Raw genomic sequence first — 25,341 nt, 5'->3', positions numbered from 1 at the left:
ACATAGTGAGAGTTTGTCTCAAACAAAAAAAGAAAGAAAAAGAAAAATTAGGGCTGGGCTCAGTGGAGCACACCTGTAATCCCAACACTAGTGAGTGTAAGGCGAGAGGATCACCCCAAGTTCCAGGCCAGCCTGAGCTACATAACAAGACCTTGTTTCAAAAAACCAAAAATAAATAAATAGAAATACTTAAAGAGAAGCTAACTGTGTAGATACCTTCAAAGCTTAATTTCATTCTAAAACTTGTTTGAATAATCAGACCTCTACACTCCTGAAGATAAAATAAACATGTAAACAGGATGTGGTGGCCCAGGTCTGTAATCCCAGCACTCTGGAGGCTGAGGCAGGGATTGCTGCTAGTTCCAGGCCAGCCTGAGCTACATGCTGAGGCCCTGTCTCAAAAAAAAAACAAAAAAGTCCCTCCCCCATCAGCCTATCCCTAGGGCTGTGGATTTAGTTCAGTGGGCCCACGCCCTCCTCTCAAGTGTGAGGTTTTGAGCCAATACCCACAAATAAATAAATAAATAAATAAATTTAAAAACACCAGCCCCCCGCAAACCAAAAAAGCCCACACAAAATAGGGTATAATCAAAAGCCGGGCGTGGTGGCACACACCTGTAATCCCATCACTCAGAAAACTGAGGCAGGAGGATCACTGAGTTTGAGACCAGTCTGGGCTGCATAGTGAGTTCCAGGTCAGTCTCCACTACATAGTGAGACCCTGTCTCAAAAAACAAAACAACAACAACAACAAAAAAAATAGGGTACAATCTTTTACCTTATTTTGCTCAATTAAGTCATTCAGAAGATCAAAGTGGTAAGGACAATGCAAATTTTAACATTTTAATACTGATGTCATTCACTGTTTTAGTTAACACTCTGGGGGAGTTAACTGTCTCTGGCATCAACTCAAGAAGACACTTTGTTGTTTTTGTAAGAGGGTCTGGCTATGTAGTTCTAGCAGGCCTTGTACTCACTATGTAGCCCAGGCTTGCCTTGAACTCGAAGTGAACCTCTTTCCTCAGGACTTTTTTTTTTTTGCTAACATAATTGGTTTTGTAATGGCCCACAGCAAATAAAGGGTCGCTTATTGTGCATACTTGGAAAAAAAAAAGTGATTCATCTCCAACCAGGCCCAATCACACTGCACACATGAGACTTATGGGGTTCATATTCTATCTAAACCATTACGCTTCTGAATATCATCCTTGCATATTAGTTTTTTTCCATGAAAGCAATCATTGCTAACACACATATATGTATGTATTGGACGACGGAGACAGAGTGTGAGCTTTTATTCTCTGTATGTTGTATGTGCACACAGATACACATTTTGCTCGCATACCCAGCTCCTGATACAACAGCTAGAGTGCAGTGAGTATTTCTGAGAATGAGCGGCTCTCCTGGGAAGGCAGCGTGGGTGCGATCCAGAGTGACAGAGGTCTTGAGCACAGGGCAGTGGGCAGACTGGACAGAGGAGGCTGGGCAGGTCCGCTTTTCATCCACCTGAGCTACCACTACTGGAGGTGACACGGCATGGCAGGTGAGGAGGGGAACTTCCTCGTCCTTCACATTTCACTCTGCTCTGGCAGGCTGGGTTTTTTCCTCTGGGGCTGGTTCTGTGGCCTCTACATGCAAGGGCACCACTGGGAACTTCCATTGCAGAAGCCAGGGGCCCCAAACTGTTTCATTTTCTTCCTGCTTTTGTGGTACTAAGGATTGAACCCAGGGCCTTTGCACTGAGCTACATCCCCAGACCTACCCGCTTTATGAAACAGGGTCTTGCTAAGGTCGCTAAATTGCCAAGGCTGGGTTTAAGCTTGTCATCCTGCTACCCGCTGCCTCGGTCTCTGGAGCACCTGGTACAACAGGCACGTGCCTGGCTAGACAGCCAGATGCCTCCTCTTCTTTCTTCCTCTTTCTCCCTTTCTCGATTTCAAGATGGTCTCTCTGTGTCAGCCAGGCTAATTGTCTCTAACTTATCCCCCGACTCTCACCTCTGGGCCAGTTTATTTTATTTCTTCATTTGCTTGTCACTTATTTATGGGACAGGATCGTGACACGGTCCTCAAACTGGCTTCCAACTCCTGGACTCAAACTGTACTCCTTCCACAGTCTCCTGTGGGCTGGAATTACAGGCTGTGCTACTGGTGACAGCAAAAGTAATTTTAATATTCAGACATAGCATTAAATCATACTGAAAATGAAAAAATACATGCATTCAGCCTTTTGATTATATCAAGAGAAAGCTTATTCTCTCATTAATTTTTTCCTAATTAATTACTTAGTACAAGGGATTGAACTCAGGGCCTTCACACTGAAATACTTCTCCAGCTGTTTTTTAAAAATTATTTAGGGGAGGAGGGGGTGAAGGGAGGGCACGGACAAGGGGAAAAAAATGAGAACCAAGACCTTTCATGTAAAGGTACAAGATCCCAATAATGAATGTAACTGTACTGTATACCTAAAATGTACCAATAAACTCAATAAAAGAAAAAAATTTATTTATTTGGTATCAGGGATCAAACTCAGGACCTTGCACTTTGGAGGCAGGTGGTGGCGCCACTGAGCTAAATCCCCCTAAAAACCTTTTTATTTTTCCTTTTTTTTTTTTTTTTTTGAGTCAGAGTCTCCCTATGTAGCCCAGGTTCATAGGGTTCTCTATATAGCCTCAAACTCATAGCGACCCTCCTAACTCAGCCTCCCAAATGCTGATATTATAGGCATGCACCACCACACCCAGCCATAAAATTTTTTTAAATTTTGAGACCAGGTCTTCCTAAATTGCCCAGATGAAACTCAGACTTTCAATTCTCCTGCCTTAGCCTCCCAAAATGCTAGGATTTATAGGCATGAGCCACCAATATGGCTTATATTTTTTATTTTAAGACAGAGTCTCTCTAAGTTGCTAAATTTCCCAGTCAAGGTTTGATTTGTGATTCTCCTGTCTAAGCCTCAGCTGCTGTGAACACAGGAATGGGCCACCACTGCCACTTTAATTTTTTTGAGACAGGGTCTCACTACATAGTTCAGGCTGCCCTTGAATTCACAGCGATCCTCCTACCTCAGCTTCCTGTGTGCTGGGATTACAGGTGTGCACCACCATGCCTGGCCCATATTTCTCTTTTTTAAAAAAAATACAGATCAAAGCCTCAGTATTTTTGGCAATAACATTATTTTAGAAGAATTTAATAATACACTTAATATTCTTATTTTATTTTTCAGGACAGGATCTCCTTTTGTAGTGCAGGTTAGCTGTGAACTCACTGTGTAGCTCAAAGTGGCCTCAAACTCCTGGAGATCATCCTGTCTCAGCATCCTGAATGCTAGGATTAAAAGTGTGCCCAGACACATTCAGCTTTTCATGTTTTTTTTTTTTTTTTTTTTTTTTTCCTGTACGAAGGATGGAACTCAGGACCTTGCACTTGCCAGGCAGGCATGGTGCAACTGAACTAAATCCCCAGCTCCGCCTCATAGTATTTTTTATAGTTACTTTCTTTTTTAAAAAATTCTTTATAATTACTTTATTTTGTGGACAAGTGATACTGGTTTTATTTTAGACAGGGTCTCACTATGTAGTTGAGACTGACCTGGAACTCACTATGTAGCTCACGCTGGTCTTGAACTTGTAGTGATCCTCTTGCCTCAGCCTCCCAAATGCTGGGATTATAGGCGTGTGCCACCACACCTGGCTGATACTGGTTTTAAATTTACTAAAAAAATATGAAGCTGGTCATGGTGGTAGATGTCTGTAATCCTGAAACTCTGGGAGACTGAGGCAGGAGGATCACAAGCTTGAGCTCAGCTTGAGCAATTTGGCAATTTATTGAGAATTTGTCACAAAAAATAAAAAACGTCCCTGGGGATTTAGCTCAGTAGCGCCACACCTACCTTGCAAGTGCAAGGTCCTTAGTTCAATCCCCAGTACCAATAAATAAATATAAAATAAAAACATCTAGGAAGGTAGCTGGGTAGGGGGAGGAGAGAGACTAAAAATGATCAAAATGTTATATATGTGTATTGATTTCCCAAAATGAACATACCTATTATGTATGGTAAATATACACTTATGTAGGGGTCGAGGATTTAGCTCAGCGGTTCGGTGGCCTGCCTCTCAAGCACAAGGACCTGAGTTCAATCCCCTGTACCAAAAAAAAATATATGTACACTTATGTAAAATGATTCTTAAAAAATATGAAGTTTTAGCTGGATACCTGTAATCCCAGCACTCAGGAGGCTGAGGCAGGAGGATTGCCTCAAATTGGTGGTCTGCCAGGGCCACATAGTGAGCTGAAGGACAGCCTGAACTACAGAGCAAGACTTTGTCTTGAAGAAAAAGGAGGAGGAGGAGGAGGAGGAGGAAGAGGAAGAGGAGGAGGAGGAGGAGGAGAAGTTGTTCCATTATATGTATTTTAAGACTGGTGGGGCTGGGGCTGGGCGTTGTGGCGCACGCCTGTAATCCCAGCACTTGGAAGGCTGAGGCAGGAGGATCACTGTGAGTTCAGACCAGCCTGGGCTATGTAGTGAGTTCCAGGTCAGTCTGAACTACAGTGAGACCCTGTCTCAAAAACCAAAAAAAAAAAAAGAAAGACTGGTAGGGCTGGGATTTAGCTCAGTGGTGCTGTTGCCTGCCTCACAAGCGCAAGGTCCTGAGTTCGATCTCTGGTACCAAAAACAAAACACTGTTACAAAGATATTTAATAATACTTGTTCAGACTCGGAAAAATTCCTTCCTCTCTGCTCCATAGCAAGGGTTAGCCAGTTTGAAGTTCCATCCTTGACTTGGTTCCACTCTGGACACTAACTGGGGAGAATTGAGTCAAAATTTATAACCAATCCTTTCCTGTGCTGTTTCTTAAGCATCGCCCCTTTTGGTGGGGATTGAGCCTAGGAGTGCTCTATCAGTGAGCTACAGCCACAGCCCCATGTGTTTATTTATATATTTTTGAGACAGCATCTCGCTTTGGAGTTCAGGCTGGCCTCCAATTGGCAGCGATTCTCCTGCCTCAGCCTCCAGAATGCTGGGATTACAAGCATGTGCCAAGCCACCAGACTTGTTTACTAGAGACAGGGCCTCACTATATGGTCAAGGCTGGCCTAGTAGTTGTGAAACTGAAGCAGGATCTAAAAGAAAACCAAGCTCTTCTCAGCCTTGGGTGGCCCACCCCCCACTCAGTAGATCAGCCCCCTCTCCTTTACAGCTGTAACTCCTTGTTCTAGTACAGATAAAAGTGGCAACTACATCTTGTAAACTATTATGCACCTTGTTCTCATATGATTCATAAAACACTGTCTTCTTACAAGGCTAAATTGCAAAACCATCTGCCCTCGTCCTGTTCAGGTAAACTCACTGGAAGTGACTGCTTCTAGTGACTGCTGTCACTAGAAGGACCACCCCCTTTGACAAAATGTATAAAAGCTGGAACTTCTCTATTCAGTGCTCTTCCTTTGGACAGGAGTCTGTTGGGCCGGGGTTCACCTTAAATAAATTATCCTGATTCCTGTTATCTCTTGTCCTTTGGAAATTCTGCAACATTTCTGGCAGCTATGAAGGGACTGGCGAGGACAGAGCTGCCATCTACTTTGCCTGGAGACCTGAGAGAGCCTGAGTTGGGGAATCCTGAGAACTCTGGCAGCCCTGGGAGAGACTTCAGCTCAGAGAGGGAATCAGTGCCTTCACCAGCGCACAGAACCATTGGGATTCAGGACAATTCTGGAACAGCTGTGCACTATAGGACGGAGGTGAGGTTTAGGGGCCCAGGGGGAACCCATCCCATTAGAGTGGATGGAAGCCTGATCACCTCCCTGGGTACCAAGTAACCTGATGGGGATTGAGTCAGAGGAAACCTACAACCGCAGGTGAAACTTGGGGTGGCCTGCAGCAAGTCACCCACAAACAGCTCTCGAGGGAGGCACAAGGGGGATGTGCTGGGTAATCAGACTCAGGAGAAATCTGATAAAAACCACACTCAGGTTGAAAGAAACTGGGAATGAAGAAATACATGAGTACATGTAAATAAATGGAAGGAAAACAGCTTTGAAAGGACCTGGGATTTAGCTTAGTGGTTCTACTGCGTGAGCATAGGGTCCTGAGTGTGATCCCCAGTGCCAAAACAAACAAACAAAAAAACCTACAGCTTTGAAATAGTATCAAAGAGTGCAGAGCAAAACATTAAACAAAACCAAAAAACCCACTCCCAGCTTCAGGAGCCGCACAGCGGGCCATTGCTTAGCACTGCCAGTCTAAAGCTGCCTCCAGGCTTCTGGAAGGGAAACAACCCCAGCCCGGGGCTGCATGGTCCAAGTTGGGAACTATGAACACATTTTGCCAGACATAAGGTTTTACAGGATAAATCAAATTACAAAATTTAGCTGATTGGTAGATGTACTTTTGGTTTCCAATTGGAACTACTTTGTTAAATTAGTGTTTCTTTTTTTCATTTCTTTCTTTCTTCTTTATTTGGTACCAGGGATCGAACTCAGGACCTTGCCTTTAGCGAGGCAGGTGCGATGCCACTGAGCTAAATCCCCAGCCCTAAAGAGTATTTTAAAAACACTTCTTGTGCATTGCAAATTCTTGGATTGTACTCATGGTTAACTTGCTCTTCTCTCTACTCTGTATTTGTCATAAAGATAAGAACACTAATTCAAATTTACTTAGTCTATTGGCAGCCAATGAAATTTAAAATGTAACAATCTGAAAACAAAGAAAAAAATGGAGCAAAGGGCACTTTATATTTTTTCTTTTTATTGAGTTTATTGGTACAATCTAGGTCTACACAATACAGTTACATTAATTACTGGGATCCTGTACCTTCACATGACAGGTCTTGGTAAAAGGGCACTTTAAAATCCAAGTAGCTTGGGGCCAGGGATGTGGCAATACTGAGTTCGATGCAAAAAAAAAAAAAAGTATTTAAATAATTTTATTTAAATAAATAAAAGAAATGTATCTCTAAAAAAAAAAAAGAATGTGTGTCTAGTTGTTGGTTTGGTGAAAGCCCATGCTGTTCCTCCTAAAAACTCCCTGTTGCTCAAAAGATTAAAAAATATGTAAGGGTGCTCATTAATTTGATAGAGCCCAGGTTGTTCCCAATAGTACTTGAGAGAGTGGTGTGTGTTGCAATGGAGTAGATACGGGAGGAAAAGCGTCAAAACTCACCCTATTAGAATATATGTTTAAAAAACTTTAAAAGAGGCTATACGGGGGACTATAAAGTAAAGCAGTCCACCCAGAGATTAAAAACTCTTCATGAACTAAATTGGCCCTCATTCCCTCATTCAATATCGGGTGGCAATTGGAAATACACCTAAAATGATAACCGGAAACAGAAACAGCCAGGACACTCACTCGTTTTAATCCCAAGGCGGCTAAAAAATCAGCACATGGTATATGCTGCCCTTGTAAGACAAGCTCAGAGCTAGCAGGCACAAACTACAAAAGTTAGAGAGTTTTGCTGATATAAATACAGCCCAGCTCTTACGGGTGGCCACCAAGGTGTATACTAACCAAGACAGGGAGGCAAAATGAGAAGCTAACCAGATGCTCAAAAAGAAAACATCTGGAGCCAGGAATGTGGCTCAGTGGCACTGCGCCTGACAAGTGCCTGGCAAGCACGAGGTCCTGAGTTCCATTCCGATATGGGGGTCGGCGGGGGGGAACAGATCTGTTGGCAACAATGCTCAAGGGGGGAAAAAAACAGGGATTACTAAGGGACAAAGGCACAGACACAAACAAAACGGGCCAAACCAAGTGGAAATCTGCCAATGGACCAAAGCTAGACTGGGATCAATGCACACAATGTAAAAAAACATGGGCGCCACAAAAAGAATGTCCAGAAAATGATGACAGAGATGAAGATAAAAATTCCAAAGCTAAGAGCTGAGTCCCTATATGAAGCTACAAAGCGGGGAAAGGAACCCCTCCTCTGGGAATCTAACAAGGAAAAAGCATTTAACAGATCAAAAAAGCCTTGACCCAGGCCCCAGTCTTAGGACTGGCAGATATAAACCAGTCTTTCTCTTTCTTTTTTTTTTTTAATTTGAGACAGGGTCTCACTGGGTAGTTGAGACTGATCTGGAACTCACTATGTAGCTCAGGCTCGTCTCGAACTCACAACATCCTCCTGACTCACCTCCAGAGTGCTGGGATTACAGGCCCAGTCTTTCTTCTTATATGACCATAAACAAAAGAAAATAGCCTTAAGAGTTGTTATTGCTACTCAGATCTTGAGATCCTGGCCTCGCCTGATGACATATTTGTCCAGACAGCTAGACTCTGTGGCCCTGGGGTGGCCCCTATGCTTCAGGGCACTTGCTTCCATTGCCTTGCTGACAGAGAGCTGACAACCCGACTTCGGGACAATGGTGGCCGAGCAAGTACCACACTCAGTCATAGCCTTGATGGACCAGAGAGGACACCATCAGTCATCACACCCAAGATCGACCTGGTATCAAGGGCTCCTGTGTGAAAATCATCCCGGCATAACCTTAGAGACCGTGAACACTCTTCACCCAGTTACTTTGCCCCCCATCAAACCAGGAGCCTTCCCTTCTCGACACAGTATTCTCAAGCCGAGGAGATCTCACAGACTGCCCTCTCAGGGACACAAATGCTGCTTGCTGAAAGGGGTCTGACAGACAAGATATGTGATGATGACTTCTGTGGTAGAGGCCAAACCTCTGCCCCCAAAAGACAAAACTAATAACTTTGACAAGGGCTCTTTTACTAGCAAAGGATAGAAGCCTAACATTTATGCTGATTCCACATATGGCTTTACAACATTACATGTACATGGGCCATTTGACTGCTAGAAGAAAAAGTGCAAAGAAATTTTACAACTACTGGATACGGTGTGGGCCCTGAAGAAGGTGGCTATTATGCACTGCAGAGGGCATTAATAGACTAGAACAACAGAAGCCAGAGAAAATTAAAAAAAAAAAAAAAAAAAAGACTGAGAAACAAAGTGGGCTACTATGGCAGCACCCCCAACCCAAGAGAGGGCCCTAGCCGTGTCCCTCATCCCACAGCCTCCTCTCCCAGGGACCCTGAGTTACTCCTCAGATAAAAGAGCCTGATTTGCCCCAAAAGCTGGAAAGTATGTAAAGTGGGGATAATACAGGTTGGCTGATAAAAGGCTAGCCATCCCCTGGAGTTCTGGGGCCCAAGTTCATAAAACAATCACATGAAAAAGACAGCACTGGAGTCATCGCTGGGTGGACATTTCTACTCTCTGTGGCTCACTGCCATGGCTCCAGCTGCTAGGGAACAATAAGTAACCTGTACCCCAAACAACCCAAGGCAAAAGCCCACCAGCCCCTGGGTGTCCAGGAAATAGAAGCTGCCCCATGGGAAAACTTGCTTGTGGATTTCACTGTATTGCTTCTAGCTGGTGGCTACTGATATATATTGGTCCTTTGTACACCTTTTCAAGACAGATTAAAACTTTCCCCACCTGAACAGAAAAGGCACAAAGATAACCCAGGTACTGTTAAGAGACATCATCCTGGCCTGGGGATTTAACTCAGTGGTGCTGCCACCTGCACAAGGACCCGAGTTCAAAACCTGGTACAAACAAAACAAAACAAAAAAACCTGTCAAGAGACATCATTCTTTTGGAGAATGCAAAGAAAATGTTCAAGTGGGAATGGGAACAAGGGAGGAGGGAGGGAGAAAGAAAGGAAGAGGCAAGAAAAAAAGTGAAAGTAGAAGGAAAAATGGAAACAAAGCTTTTGCACATAGGGAGGGGAGGGGGCTTTAGGAGAGGGGGAAAAGAAAAAGAGGTAGGAGGTACCATGCACAGGTGAAAATTCCCTATGAGTGTTACCATTATATATGCCTATATATAAATGTTCTGCTATTACAAATAAAACAAAAAGAGACATCATCCCAAGATTTGGACTGTTTTAGGCCCTGGGGTCACACAATGAACCAATATTTGAAGCTGAAATAGTCCAAGAGCTCACATAGAGGTTAAGGATAAAATAAAAGCTTTTACTGGCCACAGAACTCAAGAAAAATAAAACACATAAACTAGGCAATCAGACAGATGCTAAAAAAATTGTCAATAAATCCACTTGAGATGAGATCAAGTCCTGCCCATGGTCCTTCTCTGAGTCCAGGGCACCCCCACCAAACAAACTGGTTATTCCCATTATAAAATTTTGTTCAGGGCTGGGGATTTAGCTCAGTGGCTCCATGCAGGCCCTGCAAGTATGAAGTCCTGAGTTCAACTCCTGGTATCAAAAAAAGAAAAAATTTTTTTTGTTGTTCAGCCAGCCACCCCTAATCATAGCACAAATTATGAGTAATCTTTTTTGGGGGGGTACTGGGGATCAAACTCAGGTCCTTGCACTTGCAGAACCACTGAGCTAAATCCCCGGCCCAAGTAATCTTTATAAACTAGGAAAATTGTTCCTGAGAAAACAAATACAAGCTCTGGAAATAGCCCTACAAAATGTTCAATAAGCTTAACAGACCCAGTACACACATTCAAACCTAGGGACTTTGGGTCAAAAAATAAAATCCAACAACTCTGGGGCCCATATGGGATGGGCCTCACACTGTAATCCTGTCCACATCCATGCTGTTAAAGTTACAGAGACTATGTCACAGATCTACCAGAACTGGCTACAGCCAGCAGCCCAAGACAAGTGTACCAGCCAACAGAATCCAGACCACCCAAAGCAGCTGATCCTGCAATGAGATCAGGTCTCTGCTGGAAGTGACAGCCCTACTCGAGTCACCCCAGAAGCTGAGTAGTCTACATATGGCAGAAGTCTGCTCTGGTCACATCAGAAGTTAATTGATCCATGCACAGCCAAAGTTTGAGGATCAACACAGAGTCATAATGACAATATAAGTTTTGCATCCTGTTATAATTCTCCCTCGTCTCTTACCCCTACTTGTCAAAAACACTCAGTTGGCCATAGAGACTCTGATAGGCAAACCACCACTCAACTCATGGCCTTAACCAAGTACCAACCTCTGCTCGGTAGGTTATACTGAGCACCCCCTTAGGATAAAAATTGATAATAATAATGATGCTGAAGATGATGCTCTCTATTAAAATGTGTTACAGAAAGCATCAAGGGGGGAATGAAGCAGGATTTAAAGAAAAGAAGTTCTTTCTAGCCTTGAACAGCACCCCCCATTCACTACCCTCTCCCTTCTGTAACTCTTTATTCTGGTTATAGGTAAAATTGGCAACTATGTACTATAAACTAAGTTTATGAACCTTGTTCTCATATGATTCATAAGAAACTGTCTTCTTACCAGGCTAAATTATAAACCAGACTGCCCTTGTCCTATTCCTGTAAACTCACTTTCTGTGTCAGTAGAAGGACCACCCCCACTTCGATCAAGTGTATAAAAGCGGAAACTTTTCTTTGTTTGATGCTGTTGCTTTGGACAGGAGTCCATGGAGCTTGTATTCACCTTAAATAAATGCTCTTGTTTCCAAGTAGTCTCTCCTGTCTCTTGGAATTCTTCACCAAAAGTGCCTCAGGATCCCTCTGTGCTGGGATTACAGTTGCACCACAGTGTGCGCTAACAATTTTCTCTTCCCACCTCTCCCCTCAACCCCTCTTTGAGACAGGATCCTTTGTGCAGGTAAGGCTAGCCTTGAACTCATTATATAGCCCAGGCTGGCCTCGAATTTCATCCTCCTACATTCAGCCCTTAGCAATTCTCTCATATCCAGTGAATTTTTTTAGTCTTCTAGGACTTTTTGTTTGTTTGTTTCTTTGGTACTGGAGATTGAACACAGGGTCTTCACAATGAGTTACAGGCTGAACCCTTTTTAATTTTTTAAAAAATCTGAAGCCTTTAAATTTGTGGTGGCGTATGCCTATTATCCCAGCACTTGGGAGGATCACTGCTAGTTCCTGGCTAGTTTGGGCTACATGGTGAGATAAAGGCCAGCATGAATTACATAGTAAAACCATGTCTCCAAAATAAAAAGTCTTTGTTTTGAATTTTGAGACAAGATTCCCTAATCTCTAAATTCTCCAGGCTAGGCTTGAATTTGTTGGTAGGAAGTTTTATTCACACAAAATAAATTGCACTGAGAATGAGAATGAGTTTACTTTTATTTATTTTTTTGTTTTTTTGAGGCGGGGTCTCACTATGTAGTTGACTGATGTGAAATTTAATATGTAGACCAGGCTGGTCTGGAACTCATAGCAAACCTCCTGCCTCAGCCTCCTGAGTGCTGGGATTACAGGCGTGTGCCACCATGCCCTGGCTGAGTTTACTTTTAGCTTTGGGGCAATTCCACCGTCTCTCTAACAAGGCCATGGCTTTGTGGGGAGTGCAGTAAGGAAACTTCTGAGGAAAGCAGGACAAGGTATTATAATGGGGTAACCAGCACCCCTGTCTCACAAAGTCCAAGATTGAACCTATGACACAGGAAGCAAACAGGCAGACCGTTTATTAAGAAATAGTTCATATTAATGGGTGAGTGGGACCTGGATGTGGGCTGTCACGAGACTCTTTCTAGAAGTTTTAGTGGGTTTTTTTTGGTTTTTTGTTTTTGGTTTTTTGAGACAGGGTCTCACCATGTAGTTGAGACTGACCTGGAACTCACTATGTAGCCCAGGCTAGTTTCAAATTCACAGCACTCCTCCTGCCTCAGCCTCCCAAGTGCTGGGATTACAGGCGTGCACCACCACACCCGGCGGGCCTGGCCCAGTTTCTTTTTTTTCTTTTTTGGTACTGGGGGTTGAACTCCGGTCCTTGCCCTTTTGAGGCAGGTGGCTGAACCACTGACCTAAATTCCCAGCCCCCAGTGGTGGTTTTTTTTCGAGACAGGGTCTGGCTGTGTAGTTCAGATTGGCTTTGAACTACGTAGTCCAGGCCGGCATTGAAGTTGAAGTAATGCTCCTGCCTCAGCCTGCTGAGTGCTGGTATTACATTACAGGTATGAGCCACCGTGCCTTGTTGGTTTCTATAAATTCTTGAGCTCAGCTTCAAGCTTGTCTGAACCAGACCTGGACATTCTGGCTTCATCTTGGACCCAGTTCCTCTCCCTGACTGCTATCTCATGCCTAACTTGTATGTCTATAATAGTATGTGTGTCCCCAGATCACAGGCAGAACTTCAGTTTGTGATTTCAGGGTCCTCCAATAGCTCGAAGCCACTACATCTTTTACACTTAGATTTGTGTTCGCGGCGGGAAGTGCAAATCAGTGACAGAGTAAGTGTATGCAGGAACGCTGGGTTTAAACCCTAGCACCAAGAGAAAGTTTTCTGGGGCAATGTGCAGGGCGGGTTTCTCTGTGCCGAGTGGCTCAGGACAGTGACACAGGATGAGGGATGTGAGGAAGCTGTGCTCTGCATACTTTCATGCGAGCCCTAAACAGAAGGGTCCACGCTCCAAACAGAAGGGTCCACGCTCCTCCGCGCTGTGCTAGGGCCAAGCTCAGTTCCGCTGTGCGGCTACAAAGAGCCGGACTAAGAACCCCGACCAGCAAAGCCCGAACACCCGGCCCCACTCCCTCAAGCGGGCTCTTTACCCCTAAGGTCCGGGCTGAGGTCACTCGCCCGGTCACGTGCTCCAGCCTCCGAAGCGCCACATCGCCAGCCGCACCCTCCACCGCCACGTGACCCGGCCTAGTTTTTTTTTCAGGCCCCGCCCCTGCCGCGCCCGCAAAGCCCCGCCCCAAACAGCCCCACTCCTCACGTGAACCGCCGCCCGGCAGACCCTGGGCTTTAGCTCCCACGTGACTCTTTCTGCCCAATGGAAGTCAGCGCTCAGGCGTGAGGGGCGGGGAGAAGGACGCCTTAGTTACGCTTCGAGAAGGGGCGGGCCCTACGTCGTCTGACGGACCGAGGGGACGCAGCGGAGGCAGGCCGGAGCCGCTGCCGTCGCCATGACCCGTGAGCATCGAAGCCCCTTCTTTTTGCCCTTTTCTTTCTATTGCTCCTGGTTTGGACTTCCGAGTCGCCCGCCTTGGCCTCCTGTTAGCTTCCCCAGCCAGGCCTTCCTCGGGAAGAGCTCTGCAATTGTCCTCACACTCGGAGCCCGGAAATCGAGCCTCTGCCCGCCGCCCTCTCCCGACCCCCCCGCCCGTTAGTCGTGGCCCTCAGGACCTCTAGCGCTGTGGGAGCCCCTTGCCCATGTTAGGACGCGAACCTATGGCTCCACCCATCCCCCTGGGAGACCCGCGACACACTCCGCACGGGCTGGCGGGACCCCACACCGCCCCAGAACTCGGAACACGCCTCCAGCGAGCTCCTGGCCGGTGTTCGGACCTGTCCCGGGGATCCTCTCTCTAGCCTCATCTCCCTTCCCCTAGACGGGCGGGTACCGAGCCCCAAGTTGGGACGGGTCGCCGGCGTGTGTCCAGAGCGGCCCGCCGTCTCACTTTTCACCCTCTCTCTTTAGGCGGTAACCAGCGTGAGCTCGCCCGCCAGAAGAACATGAAAAAGCAGAGTGACTCGGTTAAGGGGAAGCGCCGAGATGACGGGCTTTCTGCTGCCGCCCGCAAGCAGAGGTAGCCCCAGGGAGGGGACGGGACGGGACGGGACTGGACGGGACGGGATACCTCGGGTAGACCAAGGGTTGGACTAGTAATGAGCGCGACCTCAGGGCTTAACACTGATCTAGTCGTGAGGGGCAGAGTGCATTGCTTCCTCTAGGGTTTTATTTCCTCCCCACCCTTCATATTGTTAGGTCACGGTCTTACAGGAAGGGACTGGGGTGGATGCCTGCCTTTGGTCTTTATTTCTGAGTGCCCCTGAGTGTGACCTTAAGGGCAAGGGCAGGGCGCTTCACGTTTCAAGAACAGTTGTTATTACAGTCAGTACTTTTGGCCCTTCTTGTAGTTCATTTTCCCCCCTTTTCCCGATTTTCTCAATAGTGTTGCTGGGTGTGGTACTCAGCACAGAGTAGGGAGCAGTTGAACCTACATGGCCAGACTTTTGACCCCTTGGGCAACAGCCAGATGGAGACTGATTGCCTTTTGAGCCTCAGCTGTAGTCCTCTTGTTCTCCTAGGGTGGGAATACAGCAGCCACATGCTGAACTTTGTCCCATCCACTTCCATCTTGTCCTTTGTGCCCTTCATCCCCCTGCATCTTGTCCTTTTTGCCCTCTGGTACCTCCCAGTGCCCCATCATCTCTACCCCCAGGGACTCGGAGATCATGCAGCAGAAGCAGAAAAAGGCAAACGAGAAGAAGGAGGAACCCAAGTAGCTTTGTGGCTTCGTGTCCAACCCTCTTGCCCTTCGCCTGTGTGCCTGGAGCCAGTCCCACCATGCTCGCGTTTCCTCCTGTAGTACTCACAGGTCCCAGCACTGATGGCACTCCCTTTGCCCTGAGTCTGCAGCGGGTCCCTTTTGTGCTTCCTTCCCCTCAGGTAGCCTCTGTCCCCCTGGGCCACTCCTGGGGGTGAAGAGGTTACCCCTTCCCAGTGTTTTTTATTCCTGTGGGGCAAACCCCAAAGTATTAAAAGTAGCTTTGTAATTCCTTGAGCGCCTGGTTTGACTGGGGATTTGGGGGGATGGGGATGGAAGAGTGACTGTCATTTCCCATCATAAGGGGAGAGCTCTTTAGACTCCTAAAGAGATTGTGGTTATTTAGACTTTGATGAGTGAACATCACAGGAAAAGAAGCCTGTGCTATGCAAAGTACTCTGGTTATGTGATAGAAGACTCCTCTGAAAACCAAAGAGATTTCTTTTGTGTGATTTTTGTTGCCAACCCAGACTTTGAACACCATCCCAAGGATGGAGTTGAGGGCCAAAGAGGGAAGGCTCCAAAACCCAAGTTTATACCCTGCTTCCTTACTCTTCTTCAGTTTGTTTTTCTACTTGAAAGTTGGCCAAAAAAAATCCTGCTGCTCCCTGACTTTTTATGGTCAGCTGCTCTCAGGTGTCACATTCTCTTCTGTTCTGTCATTCATCCTGGAGTGAGGGTGGTTATTTGTCATCTGGCTTACTTTGACCTTAAGATCAGGGTTAAAACCTGGGATAGCTCTGTATTTCTTTCTTGCTATGCCCTGATTTGTTGTGTGATTATGGGCTTCTACCCTTGTGCCAGAGTTGTACAGCTTATTTTCCTTTTTTTCTGCAAGGACAGATCCAAGTCTTCAGTCCCTGTTGGTCTCTCCCCAGCCCCCACCTCCACTTTAGGAGCCAGGAAAGGGCTGGTGCCACACTGTCTGCTCGGATCACCAGTGGTTCCTGAGCTGCTGATTTGGGGGTTAGGCTTTTGGATTGTGATGAAGATGTAAACAGAAGCTGCACTGAATCAGAAACACTGCCTAGGGCTTTGGAGTTTTAGTTCAGCCATAGTGTTGATTTAAACCTAAGGTGAGGTTTATAACTCCCCATTATATCCTTGAAATATTGAAGTAGGCTGGACAGTTTCCCTGCCCCAAGATTAGGGGTACATCTTGGTTTATAGAAAAGGGGGGCGGTGCTGTTGTCTGGCAATACTAAAGCAATGGTAGTGTTTCCTGAAGAGGGGGCTGGGGGTCTTGGGTGGAGGACCAACATTGGTTGCCAGTAGCTTTCCCAGATAGAAGAGGCCCAGGCCCAGCATGAGACAATCTTGATCCAGAAGGTAGCCTAGTTACCCTTGGTCAGTGTCTTTTCCAGTTCTGCTTCCTCATAACTGTGGAACCAAAGACTGATTAGAGGATATGTGGGACCTTAGATTGTTTTTACGCCCCCCAACAATCATAGCAGACTCACTGTAGAACTCTTGAGTGGCTTTGAATTGTTCTTCCCCTAAAATAGCCAGAATTTCAGGAGAGTATGTATCTCAAGGCCACTTGGCTTCCCACTTGAACCAGTTGGTAAGGGTAATCATGACAAGCAAGGAAGACAAAGTGGAAGGCAGAATAGCCGTAGGAGAGATGCTGGTCTTTCACTGGAGGGAGAGGTTTCTTGGTTAGCTTGCCTGGCTGTCCTACTGTTTTGCCCTGGAGAGAAGGGAGGCCAGGTGGGAAGCAGTGTTGCTTCCTTCCTCCCCAACTACATTCATGAAGCCTCTTGAGGGCTCTTTGGCACTTTATATAGAGTCCTACCAGTTCTTAAAACTTAACACTTGACACTGTCTTTTGGCTCCCTTATTTGGGGTCAGCAGAAACAGAGGGAGGGCTTCTGCAAAACAAGACAGCATGTTACAGAATGGCTTCCAAGGAATCTGAGTGTTGATTTAGGAAACTTCTTAAAAAGCTTTGTCTAGTGTAAGAAGTGGAGGGTCTGGGATTTAACTCAGTGGTTCTGCCACCGGCCTCGCAAGCGCAAGGTACCGAGTTCAGTCTATGGTACCAAAAAAAAAAAAAAGTGGAGGCACACCTGGGTTCAAATTCTAGCTTCAGCATATAACTGGTTATGCAAACTTTGGTAAGATGTTTAATCTTTTATGCCTCAATTTCTCCATTTGTAAAATGGAGCAAATACCTACCTCACAGGGTTGTTGTGAGGATTAAATTAAATGAGATTATGTATGTAAATTATCTAGCACAGTGCCTAGCACATTGTGGGTACTCAATAAAAGGAAATAGCTAGCATCTGAGCATTGTGGGTAGAGGTTGGTAGGGTGTGGGTGTGTGTGTGTCTTCCTGTGTGTTGGAGGGGGAGGGTGTTGGGACCATTGAGCTGGAACACAGCTTGTAAACCTTGATGATCCACAAGAGCCCAGACTTCAGCCAGATAGGAAGCCTCCTTGCTGAAAAAAAAAGTTCTCAAGCTGGTTGAGTCAAATAGGATTTTTGGGGGGGCATTTACTGTTGATTAGTCCATATTCATAATCCTCAGGAGCGTGCTGTGTTCCCCAATCCCCCTTTCACTAAAGGTTTAGAAATCTATTGATGTGAAGGCCCTAAGATCTGTACAAAGTTTTAATTCTCAGGTCATTCTCCCCACCCCCATCATCTCATAGGGATCATCTTGACAAAGTGCTATTTTTAGGAATTGTCCCTGTTCATTGGGAACTTTTCTTCTAGTCTTGCTCTAAAGTTCCAATAAACCATGGTCCTAGACATTCTCCTGACTCGGCCCTCCTGGTCCTGAACGTCATCCCTTCTGGTAACATCTTTATGCACCAAACAAACACACAAGCACACAAGCTGCTGGAACTCCTCATTGCTAGTGAGGTATCTGATGTTTGGTTTTCCATTCTACCTTGGCCAGGCAGACATGGTGTGAGTCTGTCCTTGTAGGACCACTGGGGAAGAGCAAGAAATACTTAGAACAAGGAGTTGAGTATGTGCAGGAGCAGAAAACTTCCTACCTAGTATTACCTTTCTGTGCAGGACAGCTGTACGTTGTAGAGAAGGTCAGGGACATGATACAATAGCTGATGATAGAAGCCTATAGAAGGCCATTTGTGGGGTTGCTGTCGGGAGAATAGATATCATTGTGTTATTCTACAGGGTGGTGATTTTCTGCACTCCCACCCCCACCTGCATTTTTGCCGCCACATCCCTTGGTGAAAACAGAGATTCTTATATTAGATAATTGAGGTCAAAAAGCCCAGTGACATTTGCTGAAAGGCTTCCCAAACTTAGAATGCCTTAGGGCATTGGTGGCAAACCTGTGACACGTGTGCCATAGCAGGCTGTTTCATAAAGCTCTAAAATATTTGCCATCACTGACTTAGGTCATATACCCTCTCAGGCAGATGCAAGAAGTGATGGAGGGGAAGGAGAGGAGGCCACAGAAACAGGTGCAGACTGAGAAGGATTTTTTTTTTAATTGAGTTTATTGGTACATTTTAGGTATACAGTACAGTTACATTCATTACTGGGATCTTGTACATCTACATGACAGGTCTTGGTTCTCATTTTATCCCCTTGTCCCTGCCCTCCCTTCACCCCCTCCTCTCCTTCCCATTTACAAACACTTTATTTCCATTTTCTTACTATTTTTTTCTTTTCTCTTATTACCTTTCTCCTACCCTTCCCACTTTCCGTACACCTTTAGCCCTTTTCTTCCTATTTCACATTGTCAATTATCTCATTAGGATTTGATGTACTATTACAGTTTTTCACACCAGAGAGAAGCATGGTGTTGAGAAGGCAGCCAGCTGGATGTGTGTAGTGGCAGAACAGCAGCACAGCTCCCACACTCGCCATGCTGTAGAATTGGGCTGGCCACCGGTACCGTAGGGACCAGCTGCAGTCTTGGGCTATACCTGTGTGCCTGAGGAGGGTGGGCAGAATGTCTTGAAGCTCCAGCACTTTAGTTTTTCCCATTATTGATGGACGTGATTACTCCATTATCACAATCCTGAGCTTTTTGATACTGATCAGTGGGAAACTTAACTGGTACCAACATCTTGCTGTGCCCTTTGCTCAGCCTTCTTGCATCCAGTAATGCTGGACAACCTTGGACAAGCTTTTAGGGTTGTATACCCCTTACCAGTTCTTGTTGCAGGAATGAAAAAGCTGTCATAAACACTAGCTGCAATAGAATGTGAAGCCACCATAGATGCCGATATAATGCCAGGCTGTAAGGTGGGCATCAGTAGCTGTTACATATGTTCCTGCTGCTCTTCTGCCCACTCTGTGTTAGCAGTCCTTTCGACTACTCCTGATAGAGGTGTGAGATTTCCTGGGAAGATGTTCATCAGGAGTGCAGAAGGTACAGCCAGAAGCTGAATAGGAAGGAGAGAACAGACTCAGCCTGATACAGTGGAACACACCTGTAATCTGTGCTACTCAGGGGGCTGAGGCAAGATCACGTTTGAGGCCAGTCTGGTGAGCTTGGCAAGACCCTGCTCAAAAGGCTCAATAGTAGAGTGCTTGCTTAGCAAGTCCTGAGTACTACAAAAACAAAGCAAAAAACCCAACTAACAAGGCAAAAACGAGGGAGAAGGAAAACGCAGAAGTATGAAAAGAGGACAGAAGAGATGCAAGGAAAGGAGAACAGATCTGAAGCAAATGAATCTGGCAACCAGGCCCATTGCACTTTCACATTGTAATTCAAGATACCAAAATAATATCTAGGTAGTGTTTTACATTCACAGAGGGCTTGTATATAATAACGCCATTGTTCTTTCCACCCTGGATACCCCAAGGATAAATGTCTGGTTCATGGTCCACATAGTGAGTACAGCGAGTACAGCGGAAGCAGGAACTTAAACCTGTTTTCTGTCTTTCACAGTGCTATTACTTCATCCCAAAATTTACCCAGCTCTTGGGTGCTTTGCCATGTCGCTTCCCTACCCAGAGTAGACACAGACCTGTACCTCTGCCTTCGGGCTAGTGGTGTGGAGGTGAGCCAGCTGTACAGCCTGCAGCTGGTGGAAGGTGGTCATTCCTGTATATACTCTGTAAACAACTAGAGCACAGGCCAGGCAGATTGGCCAAAGAGGTGGGCACAGGCCCCAAGAGCCTCTGGATCTGGAGGGTGTGTGTGAGACATCTCCGTGCCCAGAGGTATGGCCACTCCCGTGCCCTCTGCCCCATCTGAATCTCATCTCTCAGGGTTTCTCCTGTTTTCTTTTCCTACCTTGCAACCTGCCCTTCCCAAGACCCTGTCCCTTGCCCTGGAGCCTTTCCATCACTATCCTTGCCAGCAGGAGTCAGCTGCAGACTGCTGAGGTGTCCCCAAGCAGAAAAGGATGCAGACCTGGCTGCAGGTAGAAAGGGCCACCTGGAGTGGCAGCAGCTGGCACAAGGAGCGTGCCCACAGCAGGACCCTGGGGCAAAATCAGATATAGGGCAGCCAGGTGATTTGCTGAGGAAAGGTACACATTAATGTATGAGGTTAACTTAGAGGAGGCTTTATTCCAAAATGTTCCCTTCCTTTTCTTCCGTTTACTCAAGGTTCCTCAGAATGCTGTGTTGGAGCTAAGGGCTTAAGAGCAGGGTTGAGCTATCAGCTTTTCCCTACCTAAACATCTGGCCAAGAACCAGAAGGGGTAGTGAGGCCTGGCTTCCTCCCCAGCCTCAGCCACTTAGGTTTCCCGTTCTCCAGACAGCCCTTACTTTAGTAGGGAGCTTGCAGACCTGTCCACCAAGCTGCACCATGGCACCACGCTTCCCATCCTGTCCTCTGCTGTGCCAGCCGAGGGCCACCCGCTGGGAAGCCCCCGAGGACGCCGAGGACACCGCCCCTCCCCGACGCCCCGCTGGCGGTCTTCCCCGAAGGCAGTTTGCACAGGTCCTAATGGGTTTAGGGTTAGCAACCAGCCGGGCTGGAAGAATCCCTGCTGTGTGTGTCTGGGTGAACTGCCCCCAGATGAAGAGCTGGGCCGGAGGCCAGAACGGTCTGGAGCGGGCACGGCGTAGGGCCTGAAGGACTTGCGGGGAAACCCTAGAGCCCTCAAGCAAGAGAAGTACCGCCATCCCCGCTGAAGCTTCTAGAACTCGGCCCCGCCCCCGTCCGGGCGGAAGTGCGACCCCGGAAGTTGCCGGCGGCCCGGCCCCGTCCGGCCCCGTGTGGGCGGGGCGGGATAAACATGGCCACCGAAGGAGACGTGGAGCTGGAGTTGGAAACCGAGACGAGCTGCCCGGAACGGCCACCGGAGAAGCCTCGGAAGCATGACAGCGGTGCGGCGGACCTGGAGCGAGTCACCGACTATGCGGAGGAGAAGGAGATCCAGAGTTCCAACCTGGAGACGGTGAGGTTGCCGATGCGTCTGCTCTGTGGGTGGAACCCGCGCTCGGGCTTGGGTGAGGGTCCCAGGGCGCGGAGGCGGGAGGACCGCGGCACGAAGTCGAGGCTGGTGGGGATGCGCCGACCCGTGGTCTGAGTGCGCGAAGAGCCGCCCTGGACCGACTCTTGGGTAATCGGGAGTTGTGAGCAGCAGCATGGTGACGAGACCTGTGTTTCTGTAGGCCATGTCTGTCATCGGAGATAGGCGGTCCCGGGAGCAGAAGGCCCGACAGGAGCGGTAAGTCGGCAGCCCCTGCTCCAGGCCTTAAGAGAGCGTAGGCCATTGTTAAGCCTTTGTACGATTTTGACCTCTCCCCAGTTCCCGCAGATGGGGGTCTTAGGATTTGTTATTGTAAGCAGCGCCTCCTGGTGACACCTGCTGCTTAAAGCCTCCCGGGGGAAGCACAAGGATATTAGTTGAAATCCTTTGTTCATCAAGATTCGCCTACTTGCAAGGCAGCAAGAGCTTGTGGAAGTGGGATAGGAGAACTGATGTACATAACATTTTGCAGGGAGAAGGAACTGGCAAAGGTCACTATCAAGAAGGAAGATCTGGAGTTGATAGTGAGTAGCAGTGCTTTTAATAGTTCTTGGGGGGCCGGAGATTTAGCTCCGTGGTTCTGCCACCTGCCTTGAAAGTGCAAGGTCCTGAGTTCAATCCCTAGTACCCCCCCCAAAAAAAAAGTTCATGGGAAGGGGAGGTTGTTTAATTTGGATAGTTTTCTTACATAGGTTGAGTCAGAAGTTTGGTAGCACATTAATGCCATAAAGGAGGCCGAGGTAACATGGTGGATCCTTGTCTTGCAGATGACAGAGATGGAGATCTCCCGAGCAGCGGCGGAAAGGAGCTTGCGGGAACACATGGGCAACGTGGTGGAGGCACTCATTGCCCTAACCAATTGATTCATGCTTTTTCAGACAGGACTCCTGTGCTAACTTACTGCAATAAAGATTTTTTTCTTTTGCAGTTTTATTATCTTAGATTAAATGCTTTATATATTTTGTTGTAGGAATTTATATGTTGGAGAGTAACTGAAATGCTCCTTCCTCCCACAACTCTTAGTAAACCTGTTTTCATTATAGAAAAGTACTTTGTGTCCAGATGCACATTGTAGACAGCAGGCTAGCTTTCAGCAGTATTCAGAGTATGATTCGAGTCTCACCAGAGTTACTACATCCTGTCTCAGGATACTTTAGGAACAGCTGAAAGGCCAGTACCTTCCTAGGAGCCACAGTAAATAGATACAGGTTGCCAACCCAGTTCATAGGCTCCCACAGGTAGTGCCAGACTTGGAAACATGGTGATAATATGTATATCAAAGACACCTGAGCTACATTGGCGGGTTTTTGTTGTTTTTTTTCATTTTGAGACAAGGTCTCCCTAAGGTGCCCAGGGTGGTTTTAAACCTGCAATTCCAGGTGTGTACCAACTTGTCTGGCTCAAAGGTGTGAGGCAGGCAGTGGAACCACTGAGCTAAATCCGCGGCTCTCAAAGGTTGTTTTTAATTTTCTTTTAGGGAGGATCTCACTGTGTAGTTTAGGCTAAAGTTGAGCTTACTCTGAAGGCCAAGCTATCCTTGAACTCACAGCAGTCCTGTCTCAGCCTCTCTAATGCTGGGATTACAGGTGTGTATCACTATTCCTGGCCAGAGGTTATTTTTAAACTTAATTAAATGGGAGGCAGGGAGAATTGATATATGAAAGATTTGAATTTTGTACCGTAACACATTCTGTATTCTATTTCCTATTGAGAGAAGACAGTAATTTTGCTGTAAAAGTTTATCAATTTTGGTCAGCTCACACTTGCTGTTTGTTGTAAGAATTGATGAGCTGGCAAACATGCAAAAACCTGGCTAATTATTTTCCTCAGAGTAGACACTTAAGTGGGATCCATGGTTTCTTTAAAGAATTTCAAGGCCTTAGCTGGGTGTAGTGCCACATACCTGTAATCTAGTTATTAGGAAGGCTGAGGCATAAGGATCGCAAGTTCAAGTCCAGTTAGGAGCATTTCAATGAGATTTTGCCTCAGAAACTATTTTTTTTTTCTTGTGAGACAGGTTCTTACCACATATTCCAGGCTGGCCATGAATACACTGCAGCCCAGGCTGTCCTCAAACTCATGGCAATCTTACCTGAGCTTCCCAAAGAACCCTACCATGGCTGTGTATGTGAAGGCAGTCTGCTGCAACATGGATTGCCATGGCTGAAAATCCTGCTTCTCACCACAACAGAGCTGGGAAAGGAAGGACTGTTTAAATAGCTTTTTCCTATGGATATTCTTTGCTAGGCCCAAACTCAACAAATGGTGGTTTCTTAAGTTTTAGTTGCAATGTGTATTCAGTGGACTTTGAATAATAAAATTTAGATCCATTAATCATCTTTTGCTTAGAATGAATCTTTTCTAAAACTCTTATTAATGCAAGATTCTATTATATCATGCAAAAAACAAAAACTATTATATCATGCAGTAGTCATTTGGAACATGAGTTCACTGACCTTCCAAATGCTTGTAAAGTTCATTATATCATTGGTAAACTTTCATACTTTTTTTTAGTTCTAGGGATTGAACTCAGAGACTTCACACTGAGCTACACATCCTTTTTGTATTTTTTATGGAGAGACGGTCTAAAATTCCCATGCTAGACTCGAATTTGCCTCTGCCTCCTAGAGTTCTGGGATCATAGGTATGTGCCACCATGCCCAGCCTTAAAATTTAACACCTTTTACTCACTACTCTGCTATGTACGTGGTGGCTGTATAGTAAATGTCAGTCACCTGAATTTCTCTCTAGTACAATGGTCCTGGATTGCTAGTCTGCTAGTGACCCTGATACAAGAGCTGAGCAAGGAAGAGACATCACAGTAAGACCAACAAGCACTGGGACTCAGTAACAGATGCCCTATTTCTTGCTGCACCTAGAGTTCGAGGACAAGGTCAATTGAATGTATCACCTTTGCTTGTGGAATACAACTAGGTGCTAAATACCTGCCTAGTATGTTTCTCATATTAAAGGGGATGATGGGCCAGGGATATAGCTCAGTGGCACAGCGCCTGCCTGGCAAGTGCAGAGTCCCAAGTTCAATCCCTGGTACCAATAAATACAAAAGATTAAAAAATGTGAAACACCCTTTATATGACAAGTCCCTTTTATCTCTAGTTATTACTTGTTAGACTGCACATTTTGTTACTCAGCATTATGCTGAAAATTCTGGAGATTCCTCAGAAAAACAAATGAGAAATTCCAGCCTGGTGTGGTGTGTACCTGTAATTCTAGTACTTGGCAGCTACAGCTGAGGCATGAAGATCACTGAATTTGAGGCCATCCTGGGCTACACAGTGAATTCAAGTTCAGTGAGACTGCCTCAAAAAAACCCAAAAAAGAAAAACAATTTCCATTCAACCCAGTTATTTCCCTTCTAGATATCTTCCTGAAAGATTTAATGGCATTATATTACAGTGATACATGTATTTGTACACAATGGAGTACTACTCTGCCATAAACAAATATAAAAATGAGTTGTTTGTAGGAAAAATGGATGCAACTTGAGACCATGTTAAATGAAATAGACACATGAGTTTAAATATCACATGGCTGCTCTTGTAAGTAATTTAAAAAGCAAAATAAGGGTAGGGAATTTAGCTCAGTGGTTCTGCTGCCTGCCTCACAAACACAAGGTCCCAAGTTTGATCCCCGGTACCAAAAAAAAAAAAAAAAAAAAAAAAAAAA

The 25,341-nt window shown here is 46.0% G+C and overlaps 3 protein-coding genes across 5 annotated transcripts; 2 read left to right on the top strand and 1 right to left on the bottom strand.

Moving 5' to 3' along the window:
- Positions 1-13,782: 13,782 nt before the first annotated feature.
- On the top strand, positions 13,783-15,474 carry Serf2 (small EDRK-rich factor 2). 2 transcript variants are annotated; one of them, XM_010624854.2, is made up of 3 exons: positions 13,783-13,879; positions 14,388-14,496; positions 15,110-15,474. In XM_010624854.2, the coding sequence occupies exons 1-3, from the start codon at positions 13,873-13,875 to the stop codon at positions 15,393-15,395; spliced, it is 402 nt and encodes a 133-aa protein (XP_010623156.1). In that variant the 5' UTR covers positions 13,783-13,872; the 3' UTR covers positions 15,396-15,474. The 2 variants fall into 2 exon arrangements, with proteins under 2 accessions (XP_010623156.1, XP_010623157.1); XM_010624855.1 differs by having other exon boundaries at positions 15,133-15,243.
- Positions 15,475-16,401: 927 nt separating this feature from the next.
- Positions 16,402-21,304, bottom strand: Serinc4 (serine incorporator 4). The gene is given in 17 exon segments (XM_033765287.1): positions 16,402-16,532; positions 16,535-16,617; positions 16,790-16,825; positions 16,827-16,877; positions 16,879-16,927; positions 17,617-17,651; positions 17,653-17,679; positions 18,056-18,151; positions 18,153-18,177; positions 18,254-18,348; positions 18,622-18,685; positions 19,006-19,154; positions 19,490-19,608; positions 20,179-20,356; positions 20,441-20,584; positions 20,586-20,655; positions 20,974-21,304. Coding segments are annotated over 17 exon segments (1,683 nt in total).
- Positions 21,305-21,371: 67 nt separating this feature from the next.
- Hypk (huntingtin interacting protein K) lies at positions 21,372-22,587 on the top strand. 2 transcript variants are annotated; one of them, XM_019207597.2, is made up of 4 exons: positions 21,374-21,579; positions 21,797-21,852; positions 22,127-22,178; positions 22,422-22,587. In XM_019207597.2, the coding sequence occupies exons 1-4, from the start codon at positions 21,418-21,420 to the stop codon at positions 22,515-22,517; spliced, it is 366 nt and encodes a 121-aa protein (XP_019063142.1). In that variant the 5' UTR covers positions 21,374-21,417; the 3' UTR covers positions 22,518-22,587. The 2 variants fall into 2 exon arrangements, with proteins under 2 accessions (XP_033620835.1, XP_019063142.1); XM_033764944.1 differs by lacking the exons at positions 21,797-21,852; positions 22,422-22,587 and having other exon boundaries at positions 21,372-21,579; positions 22,127-22,186.
- The last annotated feature ends 2,754 nt before the right edge of the window (positions 22,588-25,341 follow it).

Source organism: Fukomys damarensis, unplaced genomic scaffold, assembly GCF_012274545.1.
Source record: "Fukomys damarensis isolate Sample0158 unplaced genomic scaffold, DMR_v1.0_HiC HiC_scaffold_17, whole genome shotgun sequence".
Taxonomy (NCBI): Eukaryota; Metazoa; Chordata; class Mammalia; order Rodentia; family Bathyergidae; genus Fukomys; species Fukomys damarensis.
The sequence above is the reverse complement of the archived record's forward strand: the minus strand, read 5'-3'. Positions and strand labels throughout refer to the sequence as shown.

What these genes read in the sequence shown, in the direction of transcription:
- Serf2 (XM_010624854.2), top strand. An exon ending in GCTGCCGCCCGCAAGCAGAG is followed by an intron (nt 14,497 to 15,109) that starts GTAGCCCCAGGG and finishes GGTACCTCCCAG; the next exon opens with TGCCCCATCATCTCTACCCC.
- Hypk (XM_019207597.2), top strand. Translation starts at nt 21,418, where the DNA reads ATGGCCACCGAAGGAGACGTGGAGCTGGAGTTGGAAACCGAGACGAGC. An exon ending in CAGAAGGCCCGACAGGAGCG is followed by an intron (nt 21,853 to 22,126) that starts GTAAGTCGGCAG and finishes AACATTTTGCAG; the next exon opens with GGAGAAGGAACTGGCAAAGG. An exon ending in AGGAAGATCTGGAGTTGATA is followed by an intron (nt 22,179 to 22,421) that starts GTGAGTAGCAGT and finishes CTTGTCTTGCAG; the next exon opens with ATGACAGAGATGGAGATCTC.